General features: G+C 41.4%; 1 protein-coding gene across 2 annotated transcripts in view; it reads right to left on the bottom strand.

Annotated features, from left to right (window-relative positions):
- Positions 1-18,980, bottom strand: part of LOC134608650 (cytidine monophosphate-N-acetylneuraminic acid hydroxylase-like) — a 273,312-nt gene that overhangs the window by 67,389 nt on the left and 186,943 nt on the right. For both annotated transcript variants that reach the window (XM_063451660.1, XM_063451661.1), the window contains exon 8: positions 10,211-10,348. In XM_063451660.1, the coding sequence (XP_063307730.1) occupies positions 10,211-10,348 (138 nt within the window). The remainder of the gene's footprint in view (positions 1-10,210; positions 10,349-18,980) is intronic.

Genomic DNA, 18,980 nt, shown 5'->3' with positions numbered 1-18,980 from the left:
ATGTCAGAAAATGTACAGATAATTATAAAAACCATAATAAGATATCTACAGAGGGGTAGGGAAGTCAATAACCAACACAAAATATCTCTCCTGCCTGCAGGATTAGCAATATGCAAATCTACTCAAATATGCAAATGTGCAAGCTTTGCTATGCCTGTAGTGCATATAGCTGTTGCTAGATCCTTGCAACTGACAGGTGGAGCTGTACAGGTTCCACGGCCAAATCCACCTAGCTGATTGCAAGCATTAGCAAGACAGGAGAGCACACTAACATTTAACCCCAAACAACCACATTACGCACACACCCTGCACCCAGAATGGACACAGGGTGACAAACATAGGAATCACCCTGACACCCAATTGAGTTGTCCATCTTAAGCTCTTGGTTGTCCTTCCTTGCACCACTTTTGGTTGGTACTTATCACTGCATACCAGACACACCCCACAAGACTTGCTGTTTAGGAGATGCTCAGACCCAGTCATTTATCCATCACTATTTGGCCCTTGTCAAAGTCACGCAGACATTTTTGCTTGCACATTCTTCCTGCTTCTAACACATATAATTTGAGAACTGACTGTGTACTTGCTGCCTACTAAATTCCACCACTTGACAGGTGCAATCACATTCTGTTGCCATCTTTTCTCCAGGTAAACAACGCACATGCATTCGGCAATCCACCTGATCTAAAAGAAAACGTGATTCATCAGACCAGGCAACCTTCTTCCATTGTCCAATTCTGCCGCTCACGTCCCAGTTAAAAGAAAATGTTTTCCTTGGTTGTTGAAACACATGCCTTTGTAATTCTATGGCTGTTTTCCAAGAATTTATTAATGACGTACTTAGAGAATTTGTTCAGTCTTGTGTAATTGTGTAGGTAGCAAAGCTCTCTGTACCCCAGCTGGGTACCTCCACCAAGGACCGCTTCCTACCTGGAACAGGGGAAAACCTCAGCGCTTCTGCCCCAGTCACCATGGCTTGACTAGGGTCCTCCTAGAGCCTCTCCATCCTGGAACAGGATAGGGGAATAGCTCTATTCCCTCCCAGGGAGTGGAAGACTCACAGTCCCGGGAGCTCTAGTCCTTAAACGGACTTTCCCCACCGAATCCTCCACGAGCTGGAACAAGGTGCTGAGCTATGATTATAGCCCTTCCCTTCCAGCTAACTAGATGACACATAGTTCTGGGAGTTCAATTGATTTTAATGAGCCAAACTCTGCCTTTTATGCACAGACCTCAGCAGGGGGGTCGCCATTGTATTCGGCACAAGCCCCTCTCAAGAATCTCTGGGCCTGGGAGATAATTGCGTTAACGACCGGTAAGCTTATTATCTCCCAGGAAAAGAGAGCCAAACACATAAATATAAAAACATAAAAGTACCCCAAAATATAATAAAAACAAAATAACCCTACAAATAATACATCCCCAAATAGCCTTGATCTGAGCGCCCAAGTTCTCCAAATAGTGCTCAGATTCATGCAGTGTAGGGGAAACACTACCATGTTAAAGTTCTGACCGGCCGCAAACGTGGTCCTGTGCCCAAAATAGTTCCAGGGCGTTTGGTGCTTTTGACGGTCAACGTTCGGGAGCTTCTCTGGACGTAATACGGGGTGCTCCACCTTGCTCTTAGGTAGTGTTTATTCCCCTTAGCCTCAGACACCTTCCCTCCAAAAAGCGCTGTCCTGGCGAATTTCAAAGTGGTTCAAATGACTATCCATAAACATGGCAGTTTCTAAAAAACTGCAATGATTTACGTTATTTGGTTAAAAGGATGCACCCACACCTCCTCATTGAGATGAAGTGGTGTGGGTGACTTTATTGTCTCTTTAACAAATGAGGGTTAAAATGTGAATTTATTAGAACAACTTCTTCTTTTGTTACACTCCAGGTTTTATTTAAATTTGTGTGATTTAAATCATGAATAATGGAATTTCTTTTAAATAAATCATTGATTGTAATCAGTACCATTATAAGCTAAAGAATGTAAATACAGGTCAATCACTCCGGCGTCTAGTTACCTTTGGGCAGGGCCGGATTGGCCCACCGGGATACCGGGAAATTTCCCGGTGGGCCGTCGGCACCTGGGGCCGGGCAGACACCTGGGTGGGGGAGGTCTTCTTGCGGCCGCTGGGGGACTTGTACTGGTGGCCGCCGGGGGATCTGCGCTGGCTCTGCTCCCCCAGCGTGCAGCTGAATGAGACCGGGGCCGGAATATGATGTCATATTCCGGCCCCGGTCTCATTCAGCAGCGCGCGAGGGCGGGAGAGCAGAGCCAGCGCAGCTCCCCCAGCGGCCACCAGTACAAGTCCCCCAGCGGCTGCCAGCAGACCTCTCCCAGCGGCCGCCAGCACAGGTGCCCCTGCCCCAGCAGCCTCCTGCACTGCACGACCCCCTGGCAGGTAGGAGTAATGTGTGTCATGGTGTGTGTGTCTGTCTGTGTCATGGTGTGTGTCTGTATGGTGTGTGTGTCTGTCTGTCTGTGTCATGGTATGTGTGTCTGTCTGTGTCATGGTATGTATCTGTATGGTGTGTGTGTATGTCTGTCTGTGTCATGGTGTGTGTGTGTCTGTGTTATGGTGTCTGTCTGGTGTGTGTGTGTGCATGTGTCTGTCTGTCTGTGTCATGGTGTGTCTGTCCGTCATGGGGTGTGTGTCTGTCTTTGTCATGGGGTGTGTGTCTGTCTTCGTCATGGGGTGTGTGTGTGTCATGGTATATGTGTGTGTGTCTGTCTGTGTCATGGTGTCTGTCTGTATGGTGTGTGTGTCTGTCCGTCATGGTGTGTGTGTCTGTGTCATGGGGTGTGTGTCTGTCTGTGTCATGGTGTCTGTCTGTATGGTGTGTGTGTGTGTGTATGTCTGTGTCATGGTGTGTCTGTCCGTCATGGTGTGTGTGTCTGTGTCATGGGGTGTGTGTGTCTGTCTGTGTCATGGTGTCTGTCTGTATGGTGTGTGTCTGTCTGTATGGTGTGTGTGTGTGCGTGTCTGTCATGGTGTGTGTGTGTATGTCTGTGTCATGGTGTGTCTGTCCGTCATGGTGTGTGTGTCTCTGTCATGGGGTGTGTGTCTGTCTGTGTCATGGTGTGTGTGTCATGGTATATGTGTGTGTGTCTGTCTGTGTCATGGTGTGTGTGTGGGTCTGTCTGCGTCATGGTCTGTCTGTGTCATGGTCTGTCATGGTGTGTGTATCTGTCATGGTATATGTGCGTTTCTGTGTCTATCATGGTGTATATGTGTGTTTAAAAAAAGTGTTTTTGCTCACCTTTTTTTTCCCACGCAGCGAGCTGGTCTCCCCTCGACTGGCCCTGCCTCTATGGCTGAGATCATCAAGCTTGATGATCTCAGCCAATCCAATGCTTTGCCATTGGATTGGCTGCAAAATGTTACACCAATCAGCCATCAATGTATCTCTATGGGGAACGTTCAGCACCTACAGAGTGTGGAGACCCTGAATGTAGGTGCACTGACACAGGAAGCACCTCTAGTGACCTTCTGAGTGACTGTCACTAGCGGTGTCACTTTGAAGCAATGTAAACACTGCCTTTTCTCTGAAAAGTCAGTGTTTACGTTGAAAAGCCTGTAGGGACATGCATATATATATTACTCAATCATCTGTCATGGCAAGACATAGTCTTACATGTTACACGCGACAATAGTCGCAGTGACTTATGGGGCTGGCATAAATTTTTTATCCAGGGCTGCTTTGCATCCCCAGTCCGGCCCTGCCTTTGGGGCATGGAGGGGGCACATCAAGTCTATCCCTCGTGGTCCAGTGTAGACCACCTGGTCTCAACCTTAGCTGGGAGCAGCCTTGTGTAATTTCTATTGCAACGGACGAATAGTGTTCGTGTTGCCATGGTAACCTGTGGCAACACTCTGAACTGCCTGGTCTTGCTTTATCCACATATTAGGTGGGTCCCTGGCAGATAAAGAGAGACCAGATGCTCTTTGGGCTCCTCACTCCTCCCTACAGTGGGTGCAATGGGCCAGTAAGAGAGCACTTGGATCTCCCTACCGACTTATGCATGGGCTGGAAGGGCACATTTTAAGGTAGTACCAGCCCTGCGTATAGGAGGAAAATCTGTGACTATAAGGCCTCACATTCAGGACCTGAGCCTCCCTATTGACACCCTGATATAAACTGTTTAGGTGCAGAGGAACTAAAAAAACAAACAAACCCAATTTAACCCCTTAAAGACTGGACTTTTTTTGCGATGTTGTACATTTGCGACAGGCATCTTTTTGACACTTTTGTGGTGTTTGTGTTTAGCTGTAATTTTCCGCTCTCTCATTTACTGTTCCCATACAAATTATATATTGTTTTCAGGACAAAAGGGGCTTTCTTTACATACCATTATTTATATAATCTCATGTAATTTAATTTAAAAAAAATGAAAAAAATATGATAAAAAATTGAAAAAAAAACGTGTTTTTTGACTTTTACTTGGAAAATCTTTTACTCATCTACAAAAGCGAATGAAAAAAACTGCTAAATAGATTCAAAATGTTGTCCTGAGTTTAAAAATACCCAGTGTTTACATGATTTTTTGCTTTTTTTTGCAAGTTATAGGGCTATAGGTACAAGTAGGATATGGCGGTTTCAAAACATACATTTTAAAAATGTATCACTCGTGACATTGTAACACTATTATCTGTCATAAATCTCTGGAAAACACTCCACATGTATGTATATTTTTTAAAGTAGACAACCCAGGGTATTTATCTAAGTATATTTTGACACTTTCTATGCATCCATTTTACCACCAGTCTATGCCAAACTTCACATAGGTATTTATTTATTTTATTTTTTTTCACATACATTGCAATTCAGGTATAAACTTACAGATCCTGTTATGTCTTGCTGCCAAAAAACACACTAATATATGTTCAGCAACATCTCCCGAGTACAGCGATACCACCCATGCATAGGCTTGTTGAGTTGTTTGGGGGCTAAAAGGCCCAATTTGGTAGGTGCGCATATCCATTTTCCAACTTGGAATTTTGACATGTAGTGAACCTGCGCACATGTCCTATTTGGGACATTTGTAAAGCCGGCCAATGTATTTTACCCCCACCAAACCATATATTTTTGGAAAGTAGACACCCTAGGGTATTTCAAATGGTGGTTTTTTAACACTTTCCATGCACTAATTCTACCACCAGACTTTGTCAAACATTTAGGTAGTCCTTTTTTGTGTGTTTTTTTTCACACACATTGTACTTTAGGCATGAATTAACAGATCGTGTTATGTGTCACTGCCAAACAACACGCCAATATGTGTTCAGCAACATCTCCTGAGTACAGTGATACCACCCATGCATAGGCTTGTCAGATTGTTTGGGGGCTAAAAGGCCCAATCTGGCAGGTGCGCATATCCATTTTCCAACTTGGAATTTTGACATGTAGTAAACCGGCGCCCCTGTCCTATTTGGGCCAATTTATTTTACCCCCATCAAACCATATATTTTTGAAAAGTAGACAACTCAGGGTATTTTGAATGGTGGTAGTTTAATACTTTTCATGCAATAATTCTACCACCAGCCTTTGGCAAACTTTTGGGTAGTAATTTTCTTCGTGTTTTTTGACACATACATTGTACTTTAGGCATGAATTAACAGGTCCTGTTATGTATCACTGCCAAACAACACCCCAATATGTGTTCAGCAACATCTCCTGAGTACAGTGATATCACCCATGCATAGGTTTGCTGGGTTGTTTGGGGGCTAAAAGGCCACAATCGAGACTTGTACAAATCAGTTTTTCAACTTCATATATAGGTATGCTTGGCCTATCTTCAGTTTGGCATATTTTTGCATCCCCCAGTTAATGTTAACATCATGAAAGTTAATATTTTTATAAAGTAGACATTCCAGGGTATTGTATATGAGGTGTTTTCACATCCTTCCCCCAACCATTGTGCTAAACAAATTTCAGAGAACGTGCATGGTGGAAATTTTTGAATTCTGCTTTTTATGCACACGTCATCTGGTTTTGGCCAGCCAGTTATATGTTACTACCATAAAACTTTTTTAACCAAATGTGCAGGTATCAAATGCACCTTTAGCAGCATTCTCTAAACTAACTCCTGAAAAAAGAATCTAAGTGGAGATTTGGGGGAAGGAAACTGACTAACTATAATGTGCTGCTTTCAAAAGAAAAAAAAAACAGTGCAAAGGGGTGTCTGTCGTTTTCCCTTTTTTATAACAGACCCAGCAACATTTCAGGGGATTTGTGTTTTTTTGCAGTTGGCGGTATCTTAAAAATAAAATGTCTGGACTCCTCTGGCACCGTTGTTGAAACTTCTCCAACCATCTCCATAAATTATTGTGGAAATCAGCTTGAACTGAAATTGGAGAAAGGTGTTTCTTTCTGGATTAATTTTTTTAAAGAGTAAAAATGAATTATGTGTCGCTACTTGCATCAGGTAGATAGCCACCTTTTTATACCAGGTTTTTGTCTTTCTTAAGATAAGATATGGCTGCGTCAGCTAATCAGCCAAATAAACACCCCCATGTGCATTTTATAAGCCCTGATGCAAACAGGTTTGGTCTGTACTCTGCCTCGGACAGTGACGTCTGACATGCTTTCGTCATGGATGGTGGTTAGTATATTAACATCCTTCCTGTCCTTAAATTTTATTGCAAGCACTTTAGCTTTGTGCAGACCTTTACATTCACTTTTTTTTTTATTTGGCCTCTATAAAAGGTCTGGGAAAATCCTTGGCATATCTTCTCACAATGCCACAGGCCAGTATCTAGAAACCCTAAAGAGTTTGAAACAAACGGACAATGCTATAAAAGTTGTCCACATAAAGGTGGTAACTCTTATACCTAAAACTGATAAAAACAAACTAAATGAGACTAAAACTTCCGTTAGCAGCAATCTGTAAACTAACTCCTGCAAAAAGAATCTAACTGGAGATTTGGGGGAAGGATACTGACTAACAGAAATTTGCCACTTTCAAAATAAAAAAAATAAAAAAATCAGGAACAAGTATTATAAAAATGTATTTTCTGTGTGGTAGACCTTAAAACATGCTCCGATACACAGTCCAGGTTTTGTAGGGCAATCGGGACAGTGAAAAGGGGTGTCTGTCCTTTTCCCTTTTTTATAACAGACCCGGCAACGTTTCTGGGGATTTCTTTTTTTTGGTGTTGGCGGTATCTTAAAAATAAAATGTCTGGGCTCCTCTTGCACCGTTGTTGGTACTTGACCATCTCCATAAATTATTGTGGAAATCAGCTTGAGCTGAAATTGGAGAAAGGTGGTTCTTCCTGGATTCATTTTTTTAAAGAGTAAAAATGAATTATGTGTTGCTACTTGCAACAGGTAAATAGCCACCTTTTTATACCAGGCTTTTGTCTTTCTTAAGATAAGATAAGGCTGCATTAGCTGATCAGCCAAATCAACACCCCCCATGTGCCTGTTATAAGCCCGGATGCAAACCGGTTTTGTCTGCACCCTGCCTCGGACAGTGACGTCTGACATGCCTTCGTTATGTATGGTTGTCAGCATGTGCACATCCTTCCTGTCCTTAAATTTTAGCGCAAGCAGTTCAGCTTTGCGCAGGAATTTGCATTCACCTTTTTTTAATTTGGCCTCTATGAGCGGTCTGGGGAAATCCTTGGCATTTCTTCTTACAGTGCCGCAGGCCAGTGTCTGCAAACTATAAAGAATTTTAAACAAGTGGACACTGCTTTAAAAGTTGTCCACATAAAGGTGGTAACCCTTATTGAACAAGGGGAACAGTAGGTCCCAAACCAGTTTCCCACTTGTCCCCAGAGAGTCAGGACAGCCAGGAGGGTTCAGTTGAGCATCTTTCCCCTCATATATACGAAAGGCAAATGTGTAGCCACTTTCGCTCTCGCACAGTTTGTATACTTTAATGCCATACCTAGACCGCTTTGAGGGGATATACTGTTTGAACCCTAATCTCCCTTTATATTTCATTAGGGACTCATCAATAGATAAATTTTGTTGGGGGGTATAAACTTCAGAAAATCTGTTCTGAAGATGGTCTACCAGAGGGCGAATTTTATGAAGCCTATCATATTGGGGGTGATCTCTGGGGTGACAGAGCGTGTTGTCGTTGAAATGTAAGTATCTCAGCAGCAGCTCATATCTTGGTCTAGGCATTGTTTGGGAGAATATAGGAGTCGAATAAATTGGGTTGTTGCTCCAGTAGGAGCGGATTGATGGCTTCTTTATTATCCCCATGAGCATGGTAAGCGCCCAGAATTTTTTAAGTTCAGGGACATCTGTGGGGTGCCAAGCATGCTCCCTGACTGTATAGCTACCTGGATTCGTCTCAATAAATTGACTAGCGTATAAATTAGTCTGGGAAACAATCTCCTCCCAGATGGTATCCCCTAAAAATAGCTCCATATATTGTGTAGGGGAGAAGTCAACCACATTCACATTAATGCCTGCGTTGGCACTAAAAGGGGGGATGTTCGGCTCAGCTGACTGTGGAGGTACCCAGTCCTCCTCCACATTTGGCGTAGCAGGGGGAGCACAGCTTCTTTTAGCAGCTGGCTCACACACAGATGACGACATGTCACTAGATGTGCTGCTAAACTGACCTGGGTCAAAATCGGACGCAGCGTCAGTGGCGTCAGAGTCTGACGCCAAGAAGGCATATGCCTCCTCCAAGCTGTACATGCACTGCATGTTTCACGCTAACAGACTAAACTAACAAAATACTAAACACAATTTTTTTTTTATTTTTTTTTTATATATATATATATATATATATATATTTTTTTTTTTTTAACACTAAAACAGACTAAAACAGACTAAAACAGTAATCCCTAAACTAACTCCTGTTACAAAAATCTAATGGAGATTTGGGGGAAGGAAACTGACTGACTACGACAGACTACGACAGACTACGACAGACTACGACAGACTACGACAGACTAAGACAGACTACGACAGTCTAAGACAATCTAAGACACAGATCTTTAAAATAAAGTTAACCCTTAAGGGCAAAAAAAAAAATACAGACAGTACCAATGCACTGTCTGTAACAGATCTGGCAGGGAAGGGGTTAAAAAGGGATTTTTTTTTCACTACAGATACTTTTGACAACTCTGGAACAACTGCTGCAACAATATATCACGATCTCTGTCTCTCTCGCCTCACAAAACGCTACAGAGGGGAGAGAGGCAGAGATCAGTGTCAAAGTGAGTGTTTGTAACACCCACTTTGACACCAGCCAATTGTGAGCGATCGCGGATCGCTCACATGCCGCAATTGGCTGTTACTATCTGCCTGGGATGCCAGGCAGATAGTAACAACGTGATTTCGGCGGAAGTTTTCGCCGATCGCTCCTGCCGCCCGTTTTCCGTTAGGACGGTTCAGGACCGTCCTCAGTCGGCAACGCAAAAATGCCGAGGACGGTCCTGAACCGTCCTGCGTCCTGAAGGGGTTAAATAATAATTAAAAAAAATATATATTTTTTTAAATCATGTTTTTTTCCAATCCTAGTTGCACTTGTAAAAATTATTATGAGCAAACTGTGAAAGTATACCCCATTTTTTACATTTTTTTCACACATAATGTTGTATTAGGTATATAAAATGTTGTATCATAGGATATTAAAAGGAAGCCATTTTTGTCCTTTAAAAATATGAAATGTATGAGTGCATTAAAGGGAAACCCTTAAATTATGATGAAACAAACACATAGCACAAATTCTAGGTTTTAATTCGAATTAGAAGCTTTACCATTGCCTCCATCCTTAAGTTGTTAAAGGAGCACTATACCGTTAGTAATACATATTTGTATTCCTAACACTGTAATTCCCTAGTGGCCATATAGGTCATTGGCCCTTACCTGCTGGGTAAAGAAAAATAAAATTTAAAAAAAAGTTGTTTTACTTACCCTACGCAGTGCCAGTCTCAGTGGCTCGTCCCGCCTCCTTGGCTGAGATCTAGATCTTTTCCAATATAAAAGCAGTGATAGGCTAGTGCGTATAGAGTTCCTTTATGGATAAATATAGCTAATTATGTTGGTAAATAATTTAGCTATGTAGATCACTAGTATTATTTCTGACCATATGGTGGGATTATATATATTTTATTCAAGACAGGAGGCTCTGCTTTTCTTTAGCTTATTTTACTGTTCTCAATAGCAGAAGGAAACACTCCAGTCCATTAAAACACTAGCTAAATATACGCATTCTTTTTAGTTCTTTTATATTTCACAAGAGTACCTGTGAATTTTCCCCCACTGAAGGTCATTGGAAATCCAGATGCCCCACCAGCAAAGTCACTCATCATTAGGTCAACATTTGCAGGTAACTTTCCACCATTTGGGCGAGTACAGTCTACTGTATTGAGAATTTTATGACCTGTTGGGAAAAAAAGAAAAGAAAAGGAAAGGAAAATAATGAACAAACAATGCACAAATAATTCCAGAATTCCAAGTGTAAAATGTTAACAAGACATGAAAAATCTGGACAGAAATTCAAACACACCAGGTTTAAAAATAAATAAAAAATCACTGTAAAAACCAGTGCATTAAATAAAAAAGAATAATCATGCAAATTTAAGAATATGCAAAAACTGAGTATTACCAAAAAAGTTGGCAAAGATTGATGATCATTTAGTATGATAACTATGAATCAACTGTCAAATTGCCTCAAGTTGTCTGTTGTGAAATTGTGTGAGGTTCCATGGCTGCTATAAATTTAAAGAATTAGTATTACATAATGTTGAAAAATCTTCAACTTTAAAGGAACACTATAGTCACCTAAATGACTTTAGCTAAATAAAGCAGTTTTAGTGTATAGATTATTCCCCTGTAATTTTACTGCTCAATTCACTGTCATTTAGGAGTTAAATCACTTTGTTTCTGTTTATGCATCACTAGCCACACCTCCCCTGGCTATGATTGACAGAGCCTGCATGAAAAAAAAATTGGTTTCACTTTCAAACAGATGTAATTTACCTTAAATAATTGTATCTCAATCTCTAAATTGAACTTTAATCACATACAGGAGGCTCTTGCAGGGTCTAGCAAGCTATTAACATAGCAGGGGATAAGAAAATCTTAATTAAACAGAGCTTGCAATAAAGAAAGCCTAAATAGGGCTCTCTTTACAGGAAGTGTTTATGGAAGGCTATACAAGTCACATGCAGGGAGGTGTGACTAGGGTTCATAAACAAAGGGATTTAACTCCTAAATGGCAGAGGATTGAGCAGTAAGGCTGCAGGGGTATGTTCTATACATCATTAAGCTAAAGTTGTTCAGGTGACTATAGTGTCCTTTTTTAGAATGTAATATTTAACTTCCACGCAAACTGTAGCTATATAAGATATTCCTAAAATCCAGAAAACCACATCAAATAATCACGTTTTTATTTATCAGTCACTGTATTTTGGTGCACTGATTCTGTATGGTTTGCATGTAGGTCTAAACATGTTTGCACAATTCATTTGCAAAAAAGACAAAAACCTTTTTGATCGTGTTCTTAAAACGCAGTCTTGGTTCTTCCTGGTGTAATACCAAGTGATTTTTATCTACATTACCGATTTAAAATGGTTGTTTTTTTGATGAAAATTGCCCCTTTAAAAACATGTAGTATAAGTACCAGGCTGACTGTGCAGTTTTACATAAGACACCTGGTGTTAAATGTTTATGGCTCAGCAGATTAATATTTAAATTTAACAGGTGCTGACTGATCAGTCGAAATGGTTTCACCTGAAAAATGTGAATGGAGCATCCATTCACTATGCCACTACCCAAGTGTTTATTTATTTTTCCTGGCTAACCATGATAACATCACTGTTGGGTTAGATCTTCCTCCAAGGTGTCATTACAGGAATAAAACAATTAATCCACTACTTCCAGGCTCTCCATTCTTTTTTTCTTGTCCTCATGAGACAAGCAGCGTGGGATTATGGAAATCAAAAGGAGTCAAGCTTACATCTCTCTTTTTTAGTCAAACTCATATTCAAAAGAGTAAGCAAAAACGCTGCTTATTGAAAAAAAAATAAAAAATAATAATACTGTCAAATTTCTTCTGAAATGCACTTTTAAAAGAACGCTCTAGGCACCATAAAATTTAATTGAGATTAAGTGGTTATGCTACCAGGAGGTCCCTGGAGCCGGCTTACCATCAGGGATTAAACTGTTCATTAAAAGTGTTGAATCCAGTGCTGCCAACTCTTCCCATCTCCTTCCACTTCTGTTTGAGGCCTGAATCAGGAAGCCTCGGACAGAGGTGCTGTTCATAGGCTGATTTTGTCGGTGTCATTACCTCTCCATTCACAAAACGGCTTTAGAAATGTATGTATTTTATTGTTAGAAACAATATCCAGAATTAGTTTTGAAGGAAGCTAAGAAAATAGTAAATAATATTAAAGGACCACTATAGGCACCCAGACCACTTCAGACCTGGTCCAGCTAGGTTTAACCCTTTTTATATAAACATAGCAGTTTCAGAGAAACTGCTATGTTTATATTAGGGTCAATCTAGCCTCTAGTGGCTCTCTCATTGACAGCCGCTAGAGGCGCTTGCGTGCTTCTCACTGTGAAAATCACAGTGAGAAGACACCAGCGTCCATAGGAAAGCATTATAAATGCTTTCCTATGAGACTGTCTGAATGCGCGCGCGGCTCCTGCCGCGCATGCGCATTCAGCCGAGGAGGCGGAGAGGAGGAGGAGAGCTCCCCGCCCGGCGCTGGAAAAAGAGGTACGTTTAACCCCTTCCTCTCCATCCAGACCGGCGGGAGGGGGACCCTGAGGGTGGGGGCACCCTCAGGGCACTATGGTGCCAGGAAAACGAGTATGTTTTCCTGGCACTATAGTGGTCCTTTAAGACAGATGTATTATTAGATACAAATAAAAAATTAAATGAATCAAGAATAAAAATTGAAAAGGAAGAAGTAATCCTGATAGTCAGGCTTCCTACTCATTTTAATTCTTGTTTCATTAAATTTTTTATGTTTATCTAATAGAAACATAGACACATAGAATGTGACGGCAGATAAGAACCATTCGGCCCATCTAGTCTGCCCAGTTTTCTAAATACGTTCATTAGTCCCTGGCCTTATCTTATAGTTAGGATAGCCTTATGCCTATCCCACGCATGCTTAAACTCCTTTACTGTGTTAACCTCTACCACTTCAGATGGAAGGCTATTCCATGCATCCACTACCCTCTCAGTAAAGTAATACTTCCTGGTATTATTTTTAAACCTTTGCCCCTCTAATTTAAGACTATGTCCTCTTGTTGTGGTAGTTTTTCTTCTTTTAAATATAGTCTCCTCCTTTACTGTGTTGATTCCCTTTATGTATTTAAATGTTTCTATCATATCCCCCCTGTCTCGTCTTTCCTCCAAGCTATACATGTTAAGATCCTTTAACCTTTCCTGGTAAGTTTTATCCTGCAATCCATGAACCAGTTTAGTAGCCCTTCTTTGAACTCTCTCTAAGGTATCAATATCCTTCTGAAGATATGGTCTCCAGTACTGTGTACAGTACTCCAAGTGAGGTCTCACCAGTGTTCTGTACAATGGCATGAGCACTTCCCTCTTTCTACTGCTAATACCTCTGCCTATACAACCAAGCATTCTGCTAGCATTTCCTGCTGCTCTATTACATTGTCTGCCTACCTTTAAGTCATCAGAAATAATCACCCCTAAATCCCTTTCCTCAGATGTTGAGGTTAGGAGTCTATCAAATATTCTGTACTCTGCCCTTGGGTTTTTACGTCCAAGATGCATTATCTTGCACTTATCCACATTAAATGTCAGTTGCCACAACTCTGACCATTTTTCTAGTTCACCTAAATCATTTGCCATTTGGCTTATCCCTCCTGGAACATCAACCCTGTTACATATCTTAGTATCATCCGCAAAAAGACACACCTTACCATCAAGACCTTCTGCAATATCACTAATAAAAATATTAGAGAGAATGGGTCCAAGTACAGATCCCTGAGGTACCCCACTGGTGACAAGCCCAAGCTTCGAATATACTCCATTGACTACAACCCTCTGTTGCCTGTCACTCAGCCACTGCCTTACCCATTAAACAATATTGTAATCCAAACTCAAAGATTGTAGTTTATTGATAAGCCTTCTATGTGCAACAGTGTTAAAAGCCTTACTGAAATCTAGGTAAGCAATGTCTACTGCACCACCCTGATCTATAATTTTAGTTACCCAATCAAAAAAATCAATAAGATTAGTTTGGCATGATCTACCTGAAGTAAACCCATGTTGTCTCTGATCTTAAAATCCCTGTGATTTTAGATGTTCAACAATCCTATCCTTTAACATGGTTTCCATCACTTTCCCCACTACTGAAGTAAGGCTTACTGGCCTATAGTTGCCCGACTCCTCCCTATTACCTTTCTTATGAATGGGCATAACATTTGCTAACTTCCAATCTTCTGGGACTACTCCTGTTAACAATGATTGGTTAAATAAATCTGTTAATGGTTTTGCTAGTACACCACTGAGCTCTTTTAATAGCTTTGGGTGTATTCCATCAGGTCCCATTGACTTATTTGTCTTTACTTTTGACAGTTGAAATAGAACCTCTTCCTCTGTAAATTCACGTGTAATAAATGACTCATTTATCCTTTTTCTTAACTGAGGTCCCTTTCCTTCATTTTCCTCTTTAAATACAGAACAAAAATATTCATTGAGGCAGTCAGCTAGACCTTTACCCTCATCTACATACCTTCCTTCTTTTGTTTTTAATCTAACTAATCCTTCGTTTACTTTTCTTTTCTCATTTATGTATCTAAAAAAAGTTTTGTCCCCTTTTTTACTGACTGTGCTATTTTCTCTTCTGTGTGTGATTTGGAAGCTCTTATAACTTGCTTAGCCTCTTTCTGCCTAATCTTATAGGTCATTCTGTCTTCCTCACTCTGGTTTTTTTTATAGTAACTAAATGTTAACTTTTAGTTTTTTACTATTTTGGCCACATCTGAGGAGTACCACAGTGGTTTCTTGAATTTTTTGCTTTTACTGACAAACCTAATGCAATTTGCTGTTGCCTTCAGTAGTGCAACTTTTAAATAATCCCATTTCTTTTGGACTCCATTTAAATTGCTCCAGTCTGATAATGACTCCTTTACACATATTCTAATTTTAGAAAAGTCTGTTTTTCTAAAGTCTAAAACTTTTGTTTTTGTGTGGTGTTACTCAGTCACTGTTCTTATATTAAACCACACTGACTGATGATCCCTGGATCCTAAACTTTCACCTACAGTAATATCTGATACCAAATCTCCATTTGTTAACACTAAATCTAGTATGGCCTCTTTACGAGTTGGCTCCTCAACGACTTGTTTTAGAGACAATCCCAGTAGGGAGTTTAGAATATGTGTGCCCCTGGCACAAGTAGCTATTTTTGTTTTCCAATTCACATCAGGAAGATTAAAGTCACCCATGATGATAACTTCCCCCTTCATTGTCATTTTAGCTATTTCTTCAACTAGTAGGTTATCTAACTCTTCAATTTGTCCTGGGGGCCTATAAATCACACCTACACGAGTTACTGTGTGATTACCAAATTCTAACGTAACCCAAACGGACTCTATGTTCACCTCACTAACCTTTATTAGGCTAGATTTCATGCTATCCTTCACATACAGGGCCACCCCTCCCCCTTTCTTGCCTTCCCTGTCTTTTCTATATAAAGAGTACCCTGGTATTGTTATGTCCCAGTCATTTTTCTCATTATACCATGTCTCAGTAATAATAAACTAATAATACGTCTGTCTTAACACTATCTACTATTTTCTTAGCTATAATGAAAAAAAATAAATTATTAAAAAACAAAACAAAAAACAAACAAACTATGTTTGAGAAGTAAAGCATTGATTTAATATTTTTGGATAAACTTTTAAAACCCCACCCCATTGAAAATCTGATTTATTGTCAAAATGTAAGCCGTTTGCAATGAATAGATCAAACAAAATCAACTGAAATAGCTTAACACAATGAATGCTTTCCCCAAATCGGATAGGTTCTTCTACGATTCCCTATTTAATGCCTCGGTGTCATAAGAAGGAGTAAAGTCTCCCACCACCTGTTTTCTGACCAGACTATCATAATTGGCTGACAGGACTGGGGATGGACTGGGGATGTGACCCTCCTCCTGGACCTTAACGGTCCCAGGGAAGCCCTCTTTGATGTTCTTATCAGAGAGGGATAAAATGAGCCTGATAATTGAATACAGAGGGAGTGGGCTAAATTAAATGTTTCATTTTCTATCCCACCCTTTAGCCCTAAAACACGCACACGAATAATAATTCAATGACCGAACGATCTTATAAATATAAGATGGTATAATAAAGCACAGAAGGGGAAAAGAGGGGTGGTATGCATGTAAAGAAAAAGCAAAGAAAATAAAAATCTAATAAAATGAAGTAAGAGGCATACAGAATATTCAAAGATCACCAATATTAAACCACTTATGGTTGTATAGATGTACTATTACTAGTCAGTCTCTACCCATTATGGTAGTTTTCTATGTACAGTTAACCCCCTGTTTAATCATAGTATTTTGCTCAAGCTTTGCTATCAAGATACATCTTGTCTATTTTCCTAACTTCACTCAGGCAGTAGGGATTGGATTTTTTCAGGATGTACTTTTAAAGTAAGAATACACTGCTTGGAGGGGCAGAGCCTCCCGGTGCAAATGGCAGCATTGTGTTAGAGCTCTGCACAAGCAGGCGATACAATAGCCAACAAATTCAGTCAAACCTGACGAAACTCCGCTACATAGTGTTAAGGGCTGATCCCCCGTGCTGCCCCTTCGACTGAGCTTGGGTGGCGGCAGAAAGGCACAAGTCCTCTGTGGCCCCGAACTTCAGCGGCCGTGGGGAGTGGGACCCGCCACATGGTGATGGCGTCCCAGAGTCGGAGTCTGAATCCGAAGCAAGCGGACCTGGCACCGATCACTAAAAGGGATCTACAAAGCCTCCTGAACTAGATAAAATCAAAGATGGCCACTGAATTCACAAAACATCTGGCCCCCATCAAAGAAGGCATGGCAGATCTGTCCAGGAGAACCATAGAAATAGAGGACAAGATGGAGCAAGTCACCTCAGCCTCCACCAATCAAGCACAAGCCATACAAGAACTCAGAGAGCACGTCAGGATACTATAAGACACACAAGAGGATCTCAACAACCGTTCCACAAGGAACAATATCAGGATCAGGGGGCTCCCTGAATCCGTAATGATTGAAACCCTCTCTGCTACCCTACGGGAAAAACACTTTGCGGTCTGCTCCCTGAAGCCCCCTGGCAGAACTGCTCATCGACCAGACACACAGGGCACTGCGCGCCCCCTCCCTCAATACCTCCATGCCAAGGGACGTAATAGTGAAGCAATAATGAGAACGGCAAGGGACACACTATTGCAAATCGATGGTCAGTTTTATCAGGACCTGGTGCAAGCACCCTCACAAGCGGGTAGAACTGTGCCCTCCATTAGATATGTCCCCCAATGGGACATATTAGCAACGTTCAGACCACATAGTAGAGGTATTTCATAGATATATCACGGCACTGTACAATAATTCTCCACTTCCACACTTAGATGATCCTGCAAATCGATCTTTATTACCACCTTCCTAGAAATCCTAGAGCTTTCCACTCTTTCCCAGGAAGCCAAAACAGTGATTACAGTAGAATTCACAACAGAAGAAATGGCAGTGGTCCGCTCAGCCTTTAAACCTAAAAAAAGCCCTGGCCCAGATGGGTACTGAGCCTCAGGGATGGACTGACAGTGGCCTGATCCCCCGGGCAAAATTAGGATCTGGGCCCCCGGCAGACCAAATTACATGCTGCTGTAGATGTACTGTGTATTTGATTGTATGTACATGTAAAGTTAATGTATGTTTCTGTGTGTACATTCACAGTGAGCCCTGGTGTAAGGTAATATATGTATGTATTTGTGTGTAGTGTCAGGATATGTGGATTCAGAGTATAGTTGAATACATGTTTTTGTTTTTTAATTAGGGTAGTATTTTTTTTTTATGTGTGTTTGTGTAGCATGGCAGTATGCAGGCCTCCAAATTGTGTGTCTTAAATTATGAGGTGTAAAACGTTACGAGCCAACTTAAAGGAATACAAACGTGTCCAAACGTTTTCCTGGTTTATAGGCCCCCCTTGAAATGGTGATTTACTCATCTTTTTTCCAGCACCAAACTCGTGGCTGGCCCACCCCTGCTCTGCCTCCTTGGCGGAGTCCATAAGCTTAGATGATCTCCACCAATCCAATGCTTTGGAAGGTTATTGTGCATGCGGGGAGGGAGGACAGGGGGCATTGGCTGCAAAGGGTGCAGGGGCTGCAGAGACACCAGCGGGGTAGGAGCTGCAGAGAGTGCAGGGGCCGCAGACTGATCAGGGGGGTAGGTGCTACAGAGGGAGCAAGGGCTGTAGAAGGTGCTGGGGTTAAGAGGACGTAGAGGTGCAGGGAGTAGGGGCTGCACAGGGTGTATGGGGGATAGAGGCTGTGAAATGGCCGTAGTAGGAAGAGATTATATAATTACGTAACATTTTTTATTTAAAAAAAATATTTAAAAAAATAATTACCCCCTTCCTAAGTCTTACCTCCCTGGTGATCTAAAATCCTTTCCTGGAAGTTCCTCACTTACCCAGTTCACGATCTTGACATGCTGCCTGTAACTCTGCTCAGGGCAGATCCTCAAAGCTCACGCTGCACTGTGACTGATGATGTCACTTCCTGTAGACCAAATTGCAGGGAGCTGCTCTGAGCAGTGTTACAGGCAGCCTGCATGCTCAGTGTGGCTGTCTTCTCTGAGACAGGCACACTGAAGGGCATCTTAGGAGGGCCCCGAGAGCCTCGGCAAGCTGTGAGGAGTCCGCCCATGCATGGTTATGTAATAGGAATTTAGTCAAATTTAGTCTAAAACACCTCACACGAGTGCTTAAAACCTAGTTGAAAGGAGACACATAACCTGAAGACATGGTCACAGTGCATAGGCCTCCTC

Source organism: Pelobates fuscus, chromosome 4 (genome assembly GCF_036172605.1).
Source record: "Pelobates fuscus isolate aPelFus1 chromosome 4, aPelFus1.pri, whole genome shotgun sequence".
Taxonomy (NCBI): Eukaryota; Metazoa; Chordata; class Amphibia; order Anura; family Pelobatidae; genus Pelobates; species Pelobates fuscus.
The sequence above is the reverse complement of the archived record's forward strand: the minus strand, read 5'-3'. Positions and strand labels throughout refer to the sequence as shown.